The sequence below is a fragment of the Lepidochelys kempii genome, chromosome 1 (genome assembly GCF_965140265.1).
Source record: "Lepidochelys kempii isolate rLepKem1 chromosome 1, rLepKem1.hap2, whole genome shotgun sequence".
Lineage (NCBI taxonomy): Eukaryota > Metazoa > Chordata > Testudines > Cheloniidae > Lepidochelys > Lepidochelys kempii.
In genome coordinates this window covers 295,103,966-295,123,964 of record NC_133256.1, presented here as the reverse complement: position 1 = coordinate 295,123,964, position 19,999 = coordinate 295,103,966, and the positions used below count along the sequence as shown (strand labels likewise).

Here is a 19,999-nt window from a genome sequence, read left to right as displayed (position 1 = left end):
TACTGAAAAAAAATACTTTTAAGAAAAGCAGAGTAATTATATGTGGTGGCTTTATGGATGGAATATAATGTGATTAGTAAACTATTGCGGTTTGCAGTAATTAAGGGTTTATGTTATTTAAATGATTCACTAAAGTTGGTAGAACATAAGGTGCACATTTTTTATTTATATTAGACCAGAGGTTCTCAAACTGTGATCGGTGGACCACCAGTAGTCCACGAGCTCCATTCAGATGGTCCGCGGATAGTTCCCTCTAAGATGCATGCCTGGGTGGCCGCACACGAGAGAATGAAGGGCCACCCACCAAATTAGTGGAGCCGAGCAGGCATGGCTTCACTAATGAGGTGCCTGGACCCTGGAGAAGACGCCCATGTAAGGTGAGGTGGGAGGGGGCAGTGGGGTGAGAAGAGGGCGTCGGGGAAATTTGGGACCTGCAGGGCTGTAGCGGCCAGAGAAAGAGGCAACTTTCCCCAGCTCCAGTGCTGCAGCTGCCAGGGAGAGACGGCCCTCCTTCCCAGCCTCAGCTCGGGGGCTGCTGCAGTGGGGGAGAGAGGGAAAGACCCCCCTCCTTCCCAGCCCCAGCCTAAGGGCTGCCACGGCAGGGGAGGGAGGGCACATCCATTGCATTAGAAAGGTAAGACGACTGATATTAAAATATGAGTTGTGTGCTTTTATTTGTAGAAAAAAAAACATTTATGATTACTTTTTTTTATATAGCACTTTTATCCAAAGGCCTTTACAATACTTAGTTAACAATATAAACAACACTTGGAAAGATCATTAAGTGGTCTGCTGAGACCCTCAGCAATTTTCAAGTGGTCCGTGGATAAAAAAGTTTGAGAACCACTGTATTAGACAATTTTTTCTTAGTTAGCATTTTACAGAAGGTGTAAATTCTGGAAATCAGAAAATACTAATCAACACTGATCTGTAGCGTTTTAGTATGTGGGCATTTATATTTTAAGAAGTGAAGCAGTATCTATATCTGGGATTTTCAAAAACGCCTAAGTGAGTTAGGTGCCCGAATTCCACAGATGCAATGGAAATTGTGCATTTAATTTCCTTGGGCTGCGTAAAAAAATCCCAATCTATAAAGTACAATTTTCTGAGCAACTTTTTTTCCAGGTTACTCTGTACTGAATGGATCATATTCTGATTATATATTTAGATTTTTCGAGGGGTTATTCTAGATTTACACTGGTTAACTGAGATCAGAATCTAACCCACTACAAGTCTGATGCAAAGTCCATTGAAATTAGTGGAAAGACTCCCACTGACTTCAATGGGCATTGAATTGTGCAGCACTTCTGGTTGTAAACCCATTGTGCACCCCATATAAGAGTGATTAGGAGCAATGGGAAGCTGACCATCCAGGCTTGAGACACAAGCAATTCTATGGCACATTTCTATTATAAACTAATATTTATCCCCATTACTGTTACAGTTTCTTCCAGTAAATATTGAGTTCAACCCTAATTCAAAGGCTCTACTTTTGAGGCAAGACTGAAACAGATGGAGATTTTGGAGAAAACAGGAACATTTACTGCACCATAAAATATGCATTATTCTTTGTCCAGTGTTACACTAGGCTACTTTTCCTAATAACACAAAGAACCTCTTTCTATTGTCTAGACAGTTTCAACTCTTTCCACTAAGTTTAAATTTGTGAACTGAGTATGAAAGCTTTTCTCTCTCACCATCAGAAGTTGGTCCAATAAAAGATATTACCTCACTCAGTTTATCACACACAAACACACACACACAAAGCTATATGCATAGTCACCATGTTGCTTTAGAGCTTTGGTACTATATATATATATTAATGTAAGTTTATTGCACAGTATGATGAATAATTGGGACGCACAGTTCAACTTCTATGAATCTAACCTCTGGAATGAAGATAAACATTTCACTTTGAGGCTCAATTGGTCTCACATAGAAATGTTTAACACCAGCACTGAGTGAAGAGAAATCTAGCTTTCTCCCTCCTCTTGCCCAGGGTGAATTTATAGATACCAGAAATTTCCAGTTAAAGAATTTAGTTTTCAACAGTTTACAATGCAGCTATTCATTGCCAATTTGTTTCACCATAGAATTGAATCCAGTGTAACTGAAGACATTTCTGCCTTTGTATCTGCAGGTCTATTAACTTAGGGCAATTACTCTGCAAACAGGTGACAACTCTTCTATGGGAGTTATTGAATTCTAATGCTGAAAACAGTGCACCAATAATGAAAGGTCAGTAGAAGAACACAACAGAGCAGCTTCACTCTGACTGTTCCTGTGAGATGGCTAAGAAATACGTCAAATTAATTATTTGTAAGGGAAAATAAATGTTTGATATTACCTGAGAGATTCTTTAGGCCTGGAATTCTTGGAGATCAATTTTCAGTAGTATTTAATTTTTCTGTTTGGGGGAAAATTAGAAAGATGAACTACTAATTGATGGGTCAATTTAGCTGGGGGGGATTATTGAGATGTCTTTGTGGAATTTATTGACCTTTACAAGAACTCCCATCTAATTAGCAACCTGGATTAGAAAATGCTCACTCAACCCCTTCTCATCTTTTATTCATTCAACTCTGTTCAACTGAATAACTTGTGCTCCTCAAATACCTATAGTATTGACTGGCTGTCTCAGGATTTGAGAACATGGTTCATTTTGACAAAAAACTATTATGGTATGTCTTGGCTATATTTGACCTAGTTGTTGGCGAAGTGCAGGTTGTTCAATGAGATGGTAAAAAAACCCCACAACAACCCAAAACATAAGACACATCATTCCAGGGGCGGGTCGGCAATGAATGGAGAGATTTGTTTTCCATCATTCACCATTCTGAGTTCTGAAGTACAGGTTGGTATGAAGTGTAAATGTTACTGTGCCTCGAAGAAGTGAAGAAAAAAAAATGAAGAGATCTTATGATCTTACCTTTGTCTTAGGGCCAAACCTGATCTCTGTGCATAACCCAAGCCAGACTACGTGCAGAGAAAGTACATTGGAGGTTAGGGGAAACAGAATCCCAGCCCACAGAGAAGGCATAGAAAACCCTTCTAGCCTCTTTGTGGCTGCTATTACAGCTCCAGGCATGGAGTAATGCCCCAAGCCTCATCCTTAAGCCTTACAAAGGGTGTTAAGCTATTGGATTCATGTAGTTGTGGACCAACTGAACAGACTCCCCCCACCCCCCCACCCACTTCCCCTTCATGACTTTTAAATCCCTTGAGTCCAACATTAAGTGTGCATGAAGCTGGGCTATGTATCTCCTGCCCCTTCCATGTGCTAGTTTCACAGTGTTCGTTCAGGGCTTTCTGCAGCCTTTACTTGAGCTAGAGGATTTTGCCCTCAAGTAATACGTTAACTCATTTTTTTACCCTGCTCAACAAAAAACAAATGGTCTGAGCTTTGTGTATTTCTAACACACGTTTTATAATGAAATCACAGCATAATCCCCAAACAGTCACACCGTCTGTCAAATCTGCCCTCGGATACAGGCACAAAACTGCCATTGAAATCAACAGGAAATGTGCCTGTGTATCTGAGGGCAAAACATGACCCCTTACAATTATTTGCAGACAGGAAAACAGTGCACAAAACAGCCTCTTTTTAAGGAGCAAACATGCTTCTTCAAGAACATTGATTGTAGCTTGTCAGAAACGGAGGATAAAACAGAAAATCCCGTGAGTAGCTATTATTTATGGACAAGGTCTTGAAGAGAAAAAAGATTTATTCAGTTTGAAAACCTTCATAGCTTTAATAGTCCACTGTAGAATGTTGCACTCGTTTTTTTCCTGAATATTTTTTAGATCTTTATTTTATTTGTATTCTTTTTTCCCCTCATATGTAGCACAACACAGCTTTGGTCATGTTGCCTCTTTTGTTTATTGTCACATCAGTAGTGAAAATTGGGTTTATTAAATGACATTTCCTCTCATGGCTGGATGACTGCCCTTGCAGCAACAGAAATAAATATATTGGGAGAATCATCACACGTTAGCAGAGGCTATTAATTTTCATTACAAAATTATCAAAATCACCCCAGGGGGCTGGAACAGTTTGTATCGTGGGGGTGCTGAGAGCCACTGAACCAAACTGTAAACCCTGGAGATAATGGAAACCACTTCAAGCCAGGGGTGTGGCAGCACCCCCCGCACTCAGAGTGCCAGCACCTCTGAAATCACCAAAGTTGTGGAGTTTAACAGCAACAAAAATGGGGCTTCGAATCTGGAGAGAATTTTCCACCAGTTAGAACAGCTTTAAGGAAGGTCAAATGTTGTGTCTAACCAGTTTGGCAGTATCCTATCAACATTTAGAACTTGATCCTTCAAACCTTTATGCACATGAATAGTCCTGTCAAACTCAATGGGACTACTGACAGGAGTAAACTTTCTCACATGCATAAGCATTTGCAAGATCAATCCCTTAAAGACCAGCACAAATATGAAATAATGTCACAACTTTTGCGAGACAGAAACATCTATATTCAACCCTATTCACAAAGGAGAAACAGTCATGTATAATATATAAAAGTATCACCTGTAACAGTGAAGGAGACTCAAAGCCAGAAATATTATAAGGTAAGAGAAATATTTATTTTAATTTTGCACAAGAACGAGCTTATACTGAACAAATTCAATCAAGAAATAATAAGTGCAGTAAAACAAGGAAATATAGATGACTTTCCCCATCAGAAAACATTAAGTAGCCATGCCTGTGCATCACTTTTTTTACAATAACTTATATCTTTTTTCAGAGCATGTACTGTACATAACACATCTTAGCTGCTATATTCTTTGTTCCTGAAGACATCCTCCCTTTATTCAAATTTCTGCTAGAGTCTGCAGGGAGCAATCAAACAAAATTTGTGCAGATTCAAATATTATTAAGTAAAAATCTCTGTGCCTATTGAAGTGTTGGACTTTCAAAGCTTCAGTAGACTCAATGATCACTTCTATTTGTCTCTCGATCTTGACATCGTTAGGTACAATGTTACAATGTGTCACTTTACCACTAACCTAATATTCTGCATAATGATGCCAGACACATAAATAGCCAGAAGTTGAGCCTGACCTCAAAGAAAGGTTTACACATCTGAGCTTTTCTCCAGTTCCATAGATTTCATTCTCACTCAGGTAATTGAAAGCTCACTCAGTTCAGAACATTTCTGCACTTTAGATGGACAAAACTGATATGATTTCAGTTTTGGCTTTATACAATTTTTGGTCTAAAGGTCTTTTTGTGAAGGAAAATTCTGTAACCAGAAACTGCTTGTGAGACACGGTTGTTAGCGTCACAGTTCCTGAAGGCACTGTGGATCCACTGAGCAACAAACGTGACCATTCTGTGTGGGGGGAGGAAGGGGAAAAGAAGAGAGATATTTAAATGGTTAGTATTTTGTAAAATCAAATTAACAATCAGAATGACCACCTGCAAATACCTGCCCAGTAGAAAAATGTTTCTAAATAAATGTATAAACTGTTTATTTTTTAGTTCTTTCTATCTTCACTTCAGTCCCATACTCTGTGTAAAAGGAATCTAATGATTTCACTCACTAATCACTGTTGTGATCCATACCATAAAACTAAGACATAGAATTGAAGTCATTTGGCAATATGCTATTTATTTCACATGGATCAGGATTTGGCCCAATGTGTGCAGTAAAGATGACAAAGAAGACAAGGCATTAGGAGTTTTATTTAGATTTGACACAGGGAACCACGAGTTTTATTTAGCATTGAATATCTCAAGTTAATACTTTCAAGCTGTAACACTGTCAAAGGTTAATCTTTGAAGTTTCTCCTCCAGATCTTAGTATAGACATATTTCTATAAACATTAGCAATTAATGGCACAGGATGCCTAGAAAAGTGATTGAAGTATTGAAGAAAAGATATATGTTGCATTTCTACCTCTTCTTCTCAGTATGACTCTTAATGCAGATAGTGCATATAATTTTTAAAAAGAAAAGGAGTACTAGTGGCACCTTAGAGACTAACCAATTTATTTGAGCATAAGCTTTCGTGAGCTACAGCTCACTTCATCAGATGCACCTTATGCTTATGCTCAAATAAATTGGTTAGTCTCTAAGGTGCCACTAGTACTCCTTTTCTTTTTGCGAATACAGACTAACACGGCTGCTACTCTGAAACCTATAATTTTTAAATTACTGTAAATACATTTAGTCGATTGAAGTGTGGTTAAAGATCAGGGATGTAAGAATCATTCATTCATTTTCTTGACTGTATGTGGCAGGAGATTAGACAACCATGCCAGCAATCCTAGAGTTCACCTTCTTCACTTGTGATTTGAAATGGTTTTGTGGCTAAGTCAGCTTTAGCTGATGCCTGGCTTTCTGAATTCTTAAAGGATTTCATGTAAACCTATTTTGCAATAGCTTGGTTAGAGAAGCTTATCCTAAAGCTTTGACCTGCCATGTGATGTACTGCTAGAAAACAGTGAAATGAAGCAGTACAAATGAGACACATAGCGGTATGGTATGTATATTTTGTGATACAGAATCAAAACTATACAAGCTGTACTATGGTATTCGCCTTGTTTGCTTGGATTAGGCTGCTTGGATGGAAAACAAAGCTAAAATACTTACAGTACATGTCAAAAAAGAACACAGTGTTGGAAAGAAACAAAATAGGTTTTGTTCTTTGCGGAACAAATGGTACATGTTAATTATTAAGAGTCTCAGGCTCTAATTATACTGTTATGCCTTGTAATACTTGAAAATTCATAACATAGAATTATAGAATCATAGAAGATTAGGGTTGGAAGAGACCTCAGGAGGTCATCTAGTCCAACCCCCTGCTCAAAGCAGGACCAACCCCAACTAAATCATCCCAGCCAGGGCTTCCTCAAGCCGGGCCTTAAAAACCTTTAAGAATGGAGACTCCAACACTTCCCTAGGTAACCCATTCCAGTGCTTCACCACCCTCCTAGTGAAATAGTTTTTGCTAATATCCAACCTCGACCTCCTGCACTGCAACTTGAGACCATTGCTCCTTGTTCTGTCATGGAAAACCTAAGGATAAATGGTGAATCTAGTTTAAACTGGCACAATGACTATTTGGCATTTCTGTTTCTGACTATCCTAAAAGAAAAGGATTACACTAATGTCCATCTGGTCACTGGAATTATGTGGAGTATACTAGCTGAACTGGTTTCCTCTGTAGATCTTAGAATGGATTCTGACATGACACATTGGGAGCCCATGGAGCTTGGCATAGTATCTATATTACTCATATAGGGTCAAATCATGATCTGAGTTTACAAGGCAACAATTGGTACCAGTAGCCCATAGCTCTGTATAAACTGGTTGTGAAAAAGAGAGACCAGTCTTGGAGCACAAGAGGGTAGAATAGATGGGACATGTTCCACAACTGACAGCCAGTGGAATTTATACAAATAAGCTCCTTCTACACTCCCAGGCATCTCAACAGAATGGGATTCTGATCCTGTTTCTTCTTCCAAGTGGAGCCTTAGGTGTTATTATATAGCCCTATGGGAAGGACATGGGATGAGATCTGAAATTATTTGGGAGGGTTATAGATCTTCATCCCAATGGATCCTGCTCTCCCTCTCTCCCGCCTTCCTCCCGGCTGATCACCTCTGTTGGGGAACTGCTACTGGTCATTCTTCAGTTATACACAATACAAAATACAGTTCTCCTCACATCTATCTATCTATCTATCTATCTATCTATCTATCCATCCAATGGAAATACTTTATTCTAACATCCTTTTTTTTTTTAAATTTCTTTTAGAAGAGGCAGCGGAATTCACAGAAGCTTTTCACCATGAACCTTTCTCCTTGAGATAATTTGTGCCTTACCCCTGAGGAATATAAAAGGCCCAAATTATGTGGATTCTGCTGTCATTTTTAAACCAAGGAAGAGCAGACTTTCCATTTTTGCCATTACAAAACTTAAAATATTTGATCAACACAATCCTAAAGGAGAAAATAGCATTGGTAATTTGATGCTCACTCTACAGTATATATTTCCTGTATGAGGTCAGATCATACAGACCTTTGGAAATTATTTGACCCTATAAGTATCTGCAAAATAGCAAGGGGCTGGCAGGAGTAAGATCTGCCATCACAGTCAAAGCAAGATGTTTCTGTGGAAAGGATATGTTTGTTCACTTGCTCAAGGTGAGATACAACATGGGCTATGATGCTGTGAGATTTCTGTCCTGCTGGCACATTAAAATCATCATCTCGTTCTTGAAAGCTCTGCACCACTGACAGGAGAGACTGCACTTAAAGGTGAACATTTCATATTGCAACCTTTGAACAGCAAGTGTAGAAACTGACTTCCCACTGACCAGACTAAATGTATTAATATTTATAAGCCACAGAACCACCTGGTAAGGAGGCATCTTGGCTTGAGTTTTATGCTCTTTACCTTGCATTGGCAGAGGGTGCACTCTGTGCCGTGTTTAATCCAAGAAGATCCAGTGAAGCGAACTACATTAGTTTCATCCAGACATGTCTTAGTGATGTCATTACGAATGGTGTCTGCCTGGCAGGGGTCAGTGACGCAGCGCGGACAACACTCACTCTTGGGGAGTACACTGAATTCACATTCCACCTCTGGACAAGGCAAAGGCCAACAGTCAACTTCACCTTGCTATTTAAAAAAAAGGAACAAAGAGAGATCACTTTAATTATTCTGTGTTGTTTCTGATGTACTATTACATGTTTCTATGACTCAGTGTGTTGTCTCTTTCTGCTGGCTGATTCTCCCATGTGGCTGTATTTAAAAGACAGTGAAAAGAATTCTGATGCTCATTTCCTATTGACAATGCCAGAAGTTACATAGAAAGTGTATGTATTTTAAAAATCAATGTGTCATTCTGGAGGGGTGGTGTTGGTGGTAAATGGAAGGGTGGATTGATTTAAATCAAAGCAACTTAAATCACTGAATGTAATCAATTGAAATCAGCAATCAGGAAACTTGATTTAAATAAGGATACATTTCTTATTTACTAGATGATTAATTTTTTACTTGTGATTTCTGTCCAGCTCTAGTTGGATGGAAATTCAAATTCAATTATAAATGAACCAAAACAGAATTTTATTTATTTATAAATAAATAAATGTATAAATAAAACTACCTTAAATGCACTGGATACATAAGAAAAAAAGTTTATCAAAAAGTTCATTAAAGTATGTATTGCATTTAAAACTAACTGATTTATTAAATAAAGGAAGTATCTGTAGTTAGTGAATTGAAATGCTTGTTTCTGGTCATCATGTCCTTCAAGATTTTAGAACTGCTTGATTTCATCCTCACACACCTAGTTTTTATTCATAGATTGGAAGAGGAAAAGGAGCTTTCCTGCTTTTTCAACTCCCAATTGGTTTCTTAATTTTGAAGGATTACATCAGTTGAATAAACTGGAATGAAGAAAATATTCTCTCTGCACCTGCAGAAGAGGCTATTGCCATCAAAAGCTGGTTTACTTCAACAATCTCTAGTTCCAGATGGTTAGCCAGGGACTTCATAGAATATAGACTATCAGGGTTGGAAGGGACCTCACGAGATCATCTAGTCCAACCCCCTGCTCAAAGCAGGACCAATCCCCAATTTTTGCCCCAGATCCCTAAATGGCCCCCTCAAGGATTGAGCAGGCCAATGCTCAAACCACTGAGCTATCCCTCCCCCGACCAGTTCAGTGGTTTGACTTTCTTTAAAATTTGGCTGCAAACATGTACTACTTAATATTATTTCTTGAATTTAATTTAAATGATTTTAATAGGTTGTAAAAGGTTTGAGCCTTAACATAGGTTGTCATTATTTCAAACTTAACTTTAAATAGGTTTGATTTAAATTAAAACAATTATTTAAGTTAAAAAAATCCAATTTTTAATTTTTTTAAACTATCAGTTTTTATCCACTCTAGTAAATGGACATCTTTCTGCCTCCCCATTCCCGTTTCATTCAAACATCTTATTTTGTCTCTGCTGTATTAGGGAGAAAATGCTACTCAGACATGCTGTGGATGTACAAGCTCAATGTGCAGCCGAATGTATTTTGGCTGCATAGGAGATCTGGAATGCCAAGAAGCCATGAAAGGGAGTAAAGTGTTGAAATATGGACAGAGATTACAAAGTAAATAGTTCTGATTTATGTCAGGGTAAGTACAAGGATAATCAGGCCACAAGTATGTAAAGCTGTCCTTGATATCATTGACTATGAGGTATTGTTGAGCCACACTGGATCCTAACAGCGTATAAAGGCTTGATCTAAAGTTACCCCCTTCTTTTCTTTTGAGGGACCTCACTGGGTAGTGCCAGGTGATCACTCATTTGCCTTCAGGGTTTTCTCATGCAAGGCTCTACAGGGTTCTGTTCTAACATTCAATGTGACTGAACAAGAAAATGGCAGATGAAATTCAGTGCTGGTAAGTGCAAAACAATGCACATGGGAAAACAATCCCAGCTGTACGTATAAAATGATGGTGTCTACATTAGCTGTTACAATTCAAGAACGAGATCTTGGTATCGTCATAGATAGTTCTCTGAAAACATGCACTCAATGGGCAGCAGCTGTCAAAAAAACTAACAGAATGTCAGGAACCATTAGGAAAGGGATATGCAATAAGACAGAAAATATCATAATGCCACCATATAAATTCATAGTACACCCATCCCTTTAACAAAAGTACAGAGGAGGGCAACAAAAATGATTAGGGGTATGGAACAGGTTCCATTTGAGGAGAGAATAAAAAGACTGGGAATGTTCATCTTGGAAAAAGAGATGGGGGATATGATAGAGGTCTACAAAATCATGGATGGTGTGGAGAAAGTGATTGGGGAAGTGTTATTTCCCCTTCACAGAACACAGGAACCAGGGGTCACCCAATGAAATTAATAGTCGGCAAGTTTAAAACAAATATAAGGAAGTACTTCTTCACACAACACACAGTCAACCTGTGGAACTTATTGCCAGAGGATGTTATGAAGGCCAAAAGCATAACTGAATTAAAAAAAAAGAATTAGATAAGTTCATGGAGGATAGGTTCACAAATGGCTATTAGCCAAGATGCTCAGGGACAGAACTCCATGCTTGAGGTGTCCCTAAACCTCTGACTGCTAGAAACTGGGACTGGATGACAGGGGATGAATCACTCGATAAGTTGTCCTGTTCTGTTCACTCCCTCTGAAGCATCTGGCACCAGCCACTGTCGGAAGAGAAGATACTGTGTTATCTGGACCTTTAGCATAACCCAGTATGGCCATTCTTATGTTCTTACATGTTAGGGAAGTGCCCATTAGGGGAGTTAGCAAAGTACTACAGGCTTTGATGCCTCCACTGTGTAGATGACAGCCTATATATCAATTTTGCTGGACCATAGTACCAGTTGAGCTTCTTGTCCAATGTCTATCCAACAATGGGGCTTGGATGAGCATTAGCTGGATGAGGCATGGCTAAAACCAAGACGATGCTGCAGGTTTGGGGAAAGAACTGAAGCTATGGCGGAGATTTTATCATTTCTATCAATTAAGTGTGCTAGCCTTGTTAATTATATTTGATACTCATTATATATTATACTTATATATTTACAGCGGGTGTTATCCTCAGCTATTTATGATCCTTTTTCGTCTGTGCTTGGATGTGGACCTCATCACAATGAGCTGGCCCTTGCCATCTCAAGACTAGATTACTCCAAAGCACTCTACATTGAGTTCCAACCAATGACCACTTGGAAACTTCATCTGGTGTAGAATGTGGTTACTTGCTTAGTAAATCACACTTTTGACAGTGACATAAGCCACAACAGACTACATTATACAAGTACTTGGTAGTCTACTGGTGTTTCAATTTGTTTCTGATTACAAAAAGAAAAGGAGTACTTGTGGCTCCTTAGAGACTAACCAATTTATTTGAGCATAAGCTTTTGTGAGCTACAGCTCACTTCATTGGATGCATACTGTGGAAAGTGTAGAAGATCTTTTTATATACACACAAAGCATGAAAAAATACCTCCTCCCACCCCACTCTCCTGCTGGTAATAGCTTATCTAAAGTGATCACTCTCCTTACAATGTGTATGATAATCAAGTTGGGCCATTTCCAACACAAATCCAGGTTTTCTCACTCCCCCCCCCCACCACATACACAAACCCACTCTCCTGCTCTTTTGTGTGTGTGTGGAGGGGGGGGGGGGTTGAGAAAACCTGGATTTGTGCTGGAAATGGCCCAACTTGATTATCATACACATTGTAAGGAGAGTGATCACTTTAGATAAGCTATTACCAGCAGGAGAGTGGGGTGGGGGGAGGTATTTTTTCATGCTTTGTGTGTATATAAAAAGATCTTCTACACTTTCCACAGTATGCATCCGATGAAGTGAGCTGTAGCTCATGAAAGCTTATGCTCAAATAAATTGGTTAGTCTCTTAGGTGCCTCAAGTACTCCTTTTCTTTTTGCGAATACAGACTAACACGGCTGTTACTCTGAAACCTTTCTGATTACAGTGCAAACTGATGATTTTGCCCTATAAAGCCCTAAAATGCTTAGCATCTGGCTACACTAGAAATCTGCTTTTGGTATGATATTGAGCAGATACAATCAACACAGGCAGTAAAGCTAACTCTCCCAAGTATAAAATGGAAGAGGCTGATGTCACAGAATTTTCAGTGAAGGGTCCTCAACTCTGGAGCTTACTGCCCTTTTGGTCTGACCCAAGGACCAGATTAGTTGATTTCCCAAGCCTGTTTTCCTAAGCTTCCCCAGAGGGGTTGTGTTGAAACAGGGCAGGAGTAACCGAAAGCAGGGAATTTTATTTGTTTGGCATCTGAAGATTCTTCTGGGTATATTTTTCTATTTATAATTTCGCATAAAAGTCATAAGGTGCCTAGAATATCAGCGCTCAATTGCATGCTGTTCACTGGGGCCATGCGTGTTTGAGGCTGGAGTGTGGCCAAGGGATCAGTATACTATCCAATACTGCCAGTCAAAGTACGGACTTCACAGAGGCCAGAGCTGCTTGGTTGTCCTACCTGTATCACTAGGTTTGGGTTTTGGAGCAGGATTCCATCCCTGATCCAATACGTGTTTAGGTCCCTTGTACCTGGCTGATCTATTCAGGATTTATATGGAGAAACCAGCATTGGGCCCTAAGAAAGTATTTTGTTTACAAAAATCACATATAATGCATTAAACAGTGGTGGTTTAAGTGGCCCCCAGAGCATGGAGTTGAGAAAGATCATCTAAGAATTTGCTATAGCTTTTGCTTTACTTTTTCCCCTGGAAAAAATATTAGAAAGTTACTGTTTTTATACAATTCCCATCTGGTTCAAATTTCCCATGTTCTTCAGAATCACATGATGCTGGGAATAAAAGTAATCTTAAGAAACAGTGACTGACCTTGCCATTTCAATTGATTTTCTTGGATTGAATGAAAGTACAAAGAGTAAATAAAAGAGATGTCACCTAAAACATCCATCTGGTAATTGTATGAAAGTTACAAACTATAGGGTTTTATTTTTAAGGCATTTAACGAATCACATGGGGACCTATTTTATTGCATTGTAGCAAGAGTGAACTTGAAACCTACAAAAGTTTGTCCATTTGGAATTTGTTCCTTCCTATTCTTATTCATGACTGTCAGACCAGAGAAAGCCACTGGATGGACCAGGATTTACTTCCGTAGATGAAACCAAGGTAAAACACCATTCATTTTCATCTGGGGATTGTTTGTGACAGGGAAGTTATCTCTATACTGAACCCAATGACTTCAGTTAGACTAAATTTATGTCAGTCATAAGGAGACTAAACTATTGTGTGCCATAGATAGAGAACAGGAAAAATCAGGATGGCACAAATGCCTGAAAACCCTGCACCAGCAAGAAATTGATTAGCTACAATATGCTCAGATGATCCTTGCAGATATGCCATCTTCCATGCTGCAGAAAAAGGAAAACAATCCCCCAAATCCTTGCCAATCTGACCTGAGGAAAAAACCCTTCCTGACCCCAAAAATGGCACTCAGTTTCACCCTAAGCATGTGAGGAAGACACACCAGCCAGGCACCTCTGTACTACCTCAAAGCACAGGTCCACCCTATTAGATGACCCATCTTCAGCTGTGGACAACCCCTGGTGTTTCAGAACTAGCCAAAAAGAAATCCAGAATACATCTGGCCAATAGTTTATTGGGGGAAAATATTCCTTCCTGACCCATAAAGGTGACTGGTTGAAGCCCTGAAGGATGAGATTTAATTACAATCATTGTCTTAATGCAGAGCTGAAAGTGTTTTATTGTGAAGTTGGGGGCAATGCAGAGCTTCTTGCTCTCTCGGTGCCCTATGAAGGAAGGGAATAAACAACGGGATTCATAGACACAGACTCTAAGACAAGAAGAGAGCACTGTAACCATTCAGCCTTATCCTCTGCACACACAAGCTGTAGGATTTCTCCAAGAAGCTGGATTAAAGCTTCTTTAGAAAGACATTGAATCTCGTTTTAAAGACTCCAAGTGATGATGAGTCCTCCACCTCCCCTGGTGAGATGTTCCAGTGTTTAATTACCCTCACTGGTAGGAAATTGAGTATTATTTTAAGATTGAATTTGTCTAGCTTCAACTTCCAGCAACTGGATTTTGTTATGCTTTGTCAACAAAATTGAAAAGCTCTCTGATATCTTTTTCCTATATAATTATTATACAGAGTGATCAATTCATCTCTCAACGCTCTTCTTGATAAGTTAAGTTGAGCTCCTTTAGCCTCCTTTAGCCTCACATTGTAAGGCTGGCTTTCCAGTCTCTGGATCATTTTTGTGGGTTTCCTTTGAACTCTCTCCAGTATTTCTACATCCTTCTTGAAGCCTGGACATCAGAACTGGAACAGTATTCTAGCAGCTGTCTTAAAAATGCTGTGTAGAAAGGCAAGATCACTTTCCTGCTTCTATTTAATATTTCCCCTTTTATTTATCCAAAGATCAAATTAGCCCTTTTTGCCACACCACTGCACTGAGGCCTCATGTTGGGGTGGTTACCTTTGATGATCCCTAAGTTCTTTTCTGAGTCGCTGCTTTCTGAGACAGAATCTCCCATCCTGTAGCTATAGCCTGCAGTCGTTGTGACCAGATGTACTACCTTGTATTAAAACACATTTTGTTGAATTGTGTCCATCTAACTCAGGGATTCAGACTTCTCCATAACAGATATCTATCCTCCTCATTATTTACTACCCAATCAATCTTTGTGTCATCTGATAAAAATACTGAATAGCATTGGACCAAGAACATACCCCTGGACTACGCCACTAGAAACGGCCTCGCCAATTGATGTCTCCCCATTAACAACTACATTTTGAGATCTAATCGCACTGCACTATGTCTAAAAGACTTAAGAACTGTTGCCTCTTAAAACTTGCAAGGGACATTATTTCAAACCAATGCAGTAAAGTGCAGCTTGGTGAACAATTCTCAAGAAATAATGTATTCAAGAAATGTAATCTTTTTTCACGTTTGTGAATGGGTCGTGAACAGACCGAGTTTTTACCAACTTGTCTTCTATTTGAAATTCTTCCACAAATAGTTTAACAAATAAATTTCAGGCTATGCACTGATCAGAAATTGCTTGTTGTGATACTCATTTAAAAATTCAATATTCAGAATTCGCTTTTCAGGATGTGATTGGCCACTTAAGCCATTATTTAGGTTCTTTAACTAGATGACCGCCACTCTCCACTCAAAACAGTTTTATTTCACAATTAAACAAATTTCATTTTGCGATGAAATGAATCTTGGCCATAGGCCTGAAATTTGCTGTTTGGAAACATTTGTGCAAACCAAACTTTGATTACACAAAAGGGAAACAGAAAAGGATTAATTCAAAAATACATTCAAAGTGAAATCCCATTTAGATGTTGCCAAAATGCTTGGAGTTCATTTTTCTTAGTGCTATTCTACACTATAAGTGCTACAAGTGTTGTAGCGCATCTGGTGAAGACACTTTCCCGTTGGCATAATAAATCCACCTCCGTGAGAGGCGGTAGTTAGAGAGGTGGGAGAAGCTCACCGACATAGTGTTGTCCGCACTTAGGCTTAGGTTGGTGTAACTTACGTCACTCAGGTGAGAGATTTATTCACACCCCATAGTGATGTAAGTTATGCTGAAGTAAGTGGTAATGTAGACCTGGCCTTACTATAGGCTCTGCTGTTGTAGGAAGACTTACCAAGCATCGACACTGCTGACAGTTCTGCACCCAGGTATCTCCACTGTTGTATGAGAGCTCCCCACTTTGATGTAGACATTGACTGCTGAGCCTTGAGTCACATTCAGGGCAACAAAACAGGTCAACAGTAGGGTTCTCACAGTCACAGACCATCCGCCGACACATCACATAGCCACTCTGTTGTTCCAAGACCAAACAGCACATAGTGATAATAGAAATTTGCATAACTCTGGTCACTATACAAAATTGGGCATGTTGGCTTAATTCTAAATCACATGTTAATTGGCATGTCCTTAATTTCTGTGTATATCCTTCATAACAGCAATTCTTCAAGCAGCCCTCTCCTGAGGTGATGAAAGACATTGGTTTTCCTGAGACAGTCAGATTAACAGATTTTACTAAGATTATACTAACTTTTGTATGCCTGTTAGTAAGTGCTGATAGAAACTTCAAGACCAATCCATCTCTCCTACACCTATTGTAAAGGGTTCATATTAGAAAGACTAAACATAGCCAGGGTTCAACTTAAATGGTGGTGAAACCTTAGCTTTTAGAGAGTTGTCCCTGTTTTTGCCAGCAGTGAATTTGGCCCGGGTTCTGCTTCAACATTTTCAGCACTAAGCATGAGTTTAGGGGAAAGAACACCTTCACATTAATATCTGAGGAGGATGGACAATATTACTTTGGGGTATATGAGAGGCCGGGAGGGTGGGGGAAGACAGCTTTTTTCCTTCACATTTCATCAGTTCTAGCCAATCTAATTCTGGGTCCAACTACATCTCAAAGATCTATGCACAGGGGAAATCTTCTGTGCACTAATTTCACCGCTCCCACATGGCTAAGGGAGATGGGTGTCTCTGATGGCTCTGTCTTCCTTTTTTCAGGGTTGCACAGCAAAGCCTCCAAGGAACTATTATTCATCCAATGGGAAATGGCCGGGATTGAGTAGGACTGGGATAGGGTGCTCGGTGTTGGGTACAGGGAAGCACACTGATCCCAAATGGTCCTGTGGAAATCACCTTTCCTGTGACATCACCTCCATGGTGGAGGAGGCCCAAGAAAAGCAGTAACAGAGTAATTTCACTGGAATCATAGCCTTTTCTTCCACCCTAGCAATCTCTCCCTTTTCCCCATCAGTAATTAAAAAAACAGTGAACTTTATACTAACCTGGCATGAGCAGACGGAGCACCGGTCGTTCTCCAGAACCCAAATCTGCCCATTGTGTTTGATTTTGTCATCATGGATACAGTCTCCTGTGCAGTTTTTCCCATGAGGACATCGACAGTCATACCCACCATCCAAGTTAAAGCAAACAGTGTCATTGGCACAGCTGTGCCTTCCAGTCCCACATTCATCAATGTCTGTGAAAACATGCCGCGTAAGGCTTTTAGACCACATTCAATTAACAAAAATGGCCTTGCTACAGCCAGTATAAATGATTCTCAGCCATTAAAGCCTTCAGCTGAAAATTAATTTGCACTCCACCAGAATGGGGAGAAATAACTCACAAGTTCACACAATGTCTTTGAAAAACCGCTTCTCTGTTTTAAAAGAAAAAAACCTTTATCATTTGAATTTTTCTAAGTGAAAGTTGTAGAGCAAGAACAAGGCAACCACAACTTCTAGACAAGAGGCACAAGAGCAGAGATAATACTAAGCCCCAGAAAGACCATTAGTCTATGGAAGCCTGCATCCATGAGAACTAAAAGGATACTTAACAAGCAAAAAGAAAAGGAGTACTTGTGGCATCTTAGAGACTAACAAATTTATTTGAGCATAAGCTTTCGTGAGCTACAGCTCACTTCATCGGATCCGATGAAGGTGCCACAAGTACTCCTTTTCTTTTTGCGAATACAGACTAACACGGCTGCTACTCTGAAACTTAACAAGCAAAGCAACCGACAACTGAATTTGCTTCCAAACTCTTTTGCTTTCCCTAGTGCTTTTGAGTCACCTACACATCTACTGAAAAGTTAACATGAAAGGTGAAGTCTGACCTGTACTTTTATTCAGTAATAAGGGATCACATGGTTTATCTAAGGTACCAACAGAGCAAATTAGTTATTCGAGTTACAGAGGCATCCATGATCTTTGTGTCTAATATAAGAACAAAATAAATCTCAACGGGGATTAAGCTGAACAACTTTGACACAATATTACATTTCAAAGATTTCAGAGTACTTTAGAGACACATTTCATTAATGCATACACACACATCTTTCGCAAAGATAAACTAACGGCATACACTGCCTTGCATTTCAATGATTTTATTTAGCTTTTCGAGCTGTCTCCTCCTAGAGGGAAAATCCCACCCATTTCTCTCATTTTAGGATTCTGAAAGAGCATATGATAAATAGCACTACTCAATATAAATACATTTTGGAATGTATCTGAAAAATCAAAGGCCACATCCTTGGCTGTGCAAATCTGGGTAGCTCCACGGACTTTAATCATAAATCAAAACTTTATGACAATCTGGCCCCATGTTTTTAATTACAGATTGGACAAAAAAGTGATATTTGTGATACTTACTGGACAGCAGAACAATAAAAAAATCAACATAGACATGTGTATCTTTCACAATCAATCTCAAAGCCTCAGACAATACTCAACTACTTTTGGCTTCAAAGATGGGAAGGGAACCTTCTCCAGACCAGTCTTAAACCCAACACTTACAGCAAAACAGCTCAATTAAAACTTCGGCTCATTGTGCAGCTACAGTCAAAAAAGTAACAAGATGTTAGGATTCATGAGAAATAAGATGGAGAAAAACACTGAAAGTTATATAATACCATTATCTGAATCAATGGTGTGGCTTCACCTACTGTAGTAACCCCATCTCAAGAAGGGATACTGAAGAATTAAAGGGAGTTCAGACAAGGGTGACGAAAATTATTAGGGGCCTAGAAAAACTCTCATATGAAGAGAGATTGAAAAGACTAGAATTATTTATCTTACAAAGGAGACAAATAAGGGGAGAGGATAAAAGTATATCAAATAATGAATGGACCTAAAGAAGTTTGGGAGAACAGAACGTCCAGATCTATCTCATGACACAAGAATAAGGGGTGTCAAGTTTCCTTCCCCACTCTGAACTCTAGGGTACAGATGTGGGGACCTGCATGAAAGACCCCCTAAGCTTATTCTTACCAGCTTAGGTTAAAAACTTCCTCAGGGTACAAACTTTGCCTTGTCCTTGAACAGTATGCTGCCACCACCAAGTGTTTTAAACAAAGAACAGGGAAAGCGACCAGTTGGAGATGTCTTCCCCCAAAATATCCCCCCAAGCCCTATACCCCCTTTCCTGGGGAAGGCTTGATAATAATATTCTCATCAATTGGTACAGGTGAACACAAACCCAAGCCCTTGGATCTTAAGGACAATGAAAAATCAATCAGGTTCTTAAAAGAATAATTTTATTTAAAGAAAAGGTAAAAATCACCTCTGTAAAATCAGGATGGTAAATACTTTACAGTGTAATCAGATTTAAAACATAGAGAATCCCTCTAGGCAAAACCTTAAGTTACAAAAAGAAGACACAAAAACAGGAATACACATTCCCTCCAGCACAGTTTATTTTACAAGCCATTAAACAAAAGAAAATCTAACGCATTTTCTAGCTAGATTACTTACTAACTTTACAGAAGCTGGAAGGCTTGCATCCCTGTTCTGTTCCCGGCAAAGGTATCACGCAGACAGACAAAACCCTTTGTCCCGCCCTCCAGATTTCCCCTCATTGGCCATTTTAGGTCAGGTGCCAGTGGGGTTACCTTACCTTCTTAACCCTTTACAGGTGAAAGGATTTT

At 39.3% G+C, this 19,999-nt stretch overlaps 2 protein-coding genes across 3 annotated transcripts in view; one reads left to right on the top strand and one right to left on the bottom strand.

Annotated features, from left to right (window-relative positions):
• Positions 1–7,913, top strand: part of TMEM117 (transmembrane protein 117) — a 359,218-nt gene extending 351,305 nt beyond the window's left edge. Inside the window, exon 8 of the mRNA XM_073328006.1 lies at positions 7,769–7,913. Within this exon, the coding sequence (XP_073184107.1) occupies positions 7,769–7,824 (56 nt within the window). The 3' untranslated portion in view covers positions 7,825–7,913. The remainder of the gene's footprint in view (positions 1–7,768) is intronic.
• Positions 4,569–19,999, bottom strand: part of NELL2 (neural EGFL like 2) — a 238,016-nt gene continuing 222,585 nt past the window's right edge. For both annotated transcript variants that reach the window (XM_073328000.1, XM_073327999.1), the window contains 4 exons: positions 17,361–17,554; positions 16,193–16,369; positions 8,411–8,635; positions 4,569–5,339 (listed from right to left, as the gene is read on the bottom strand). In XM_073328000.1, the coding sequence (XP_073184101.1) occupies positions 5,289–5,339; positions 8,411–8,635; positions 16,193–16,369; positions 17,361–17,554 (647 nt within the window). In that variant the 3' untranslated portion in view covers positions 4,569–5,288. The remainder of the gene's footprint in view (positions 5,340–8,410; positions 8,636–16,192; positions 16,370–17,360; positions 17,555–19,999) is intronic.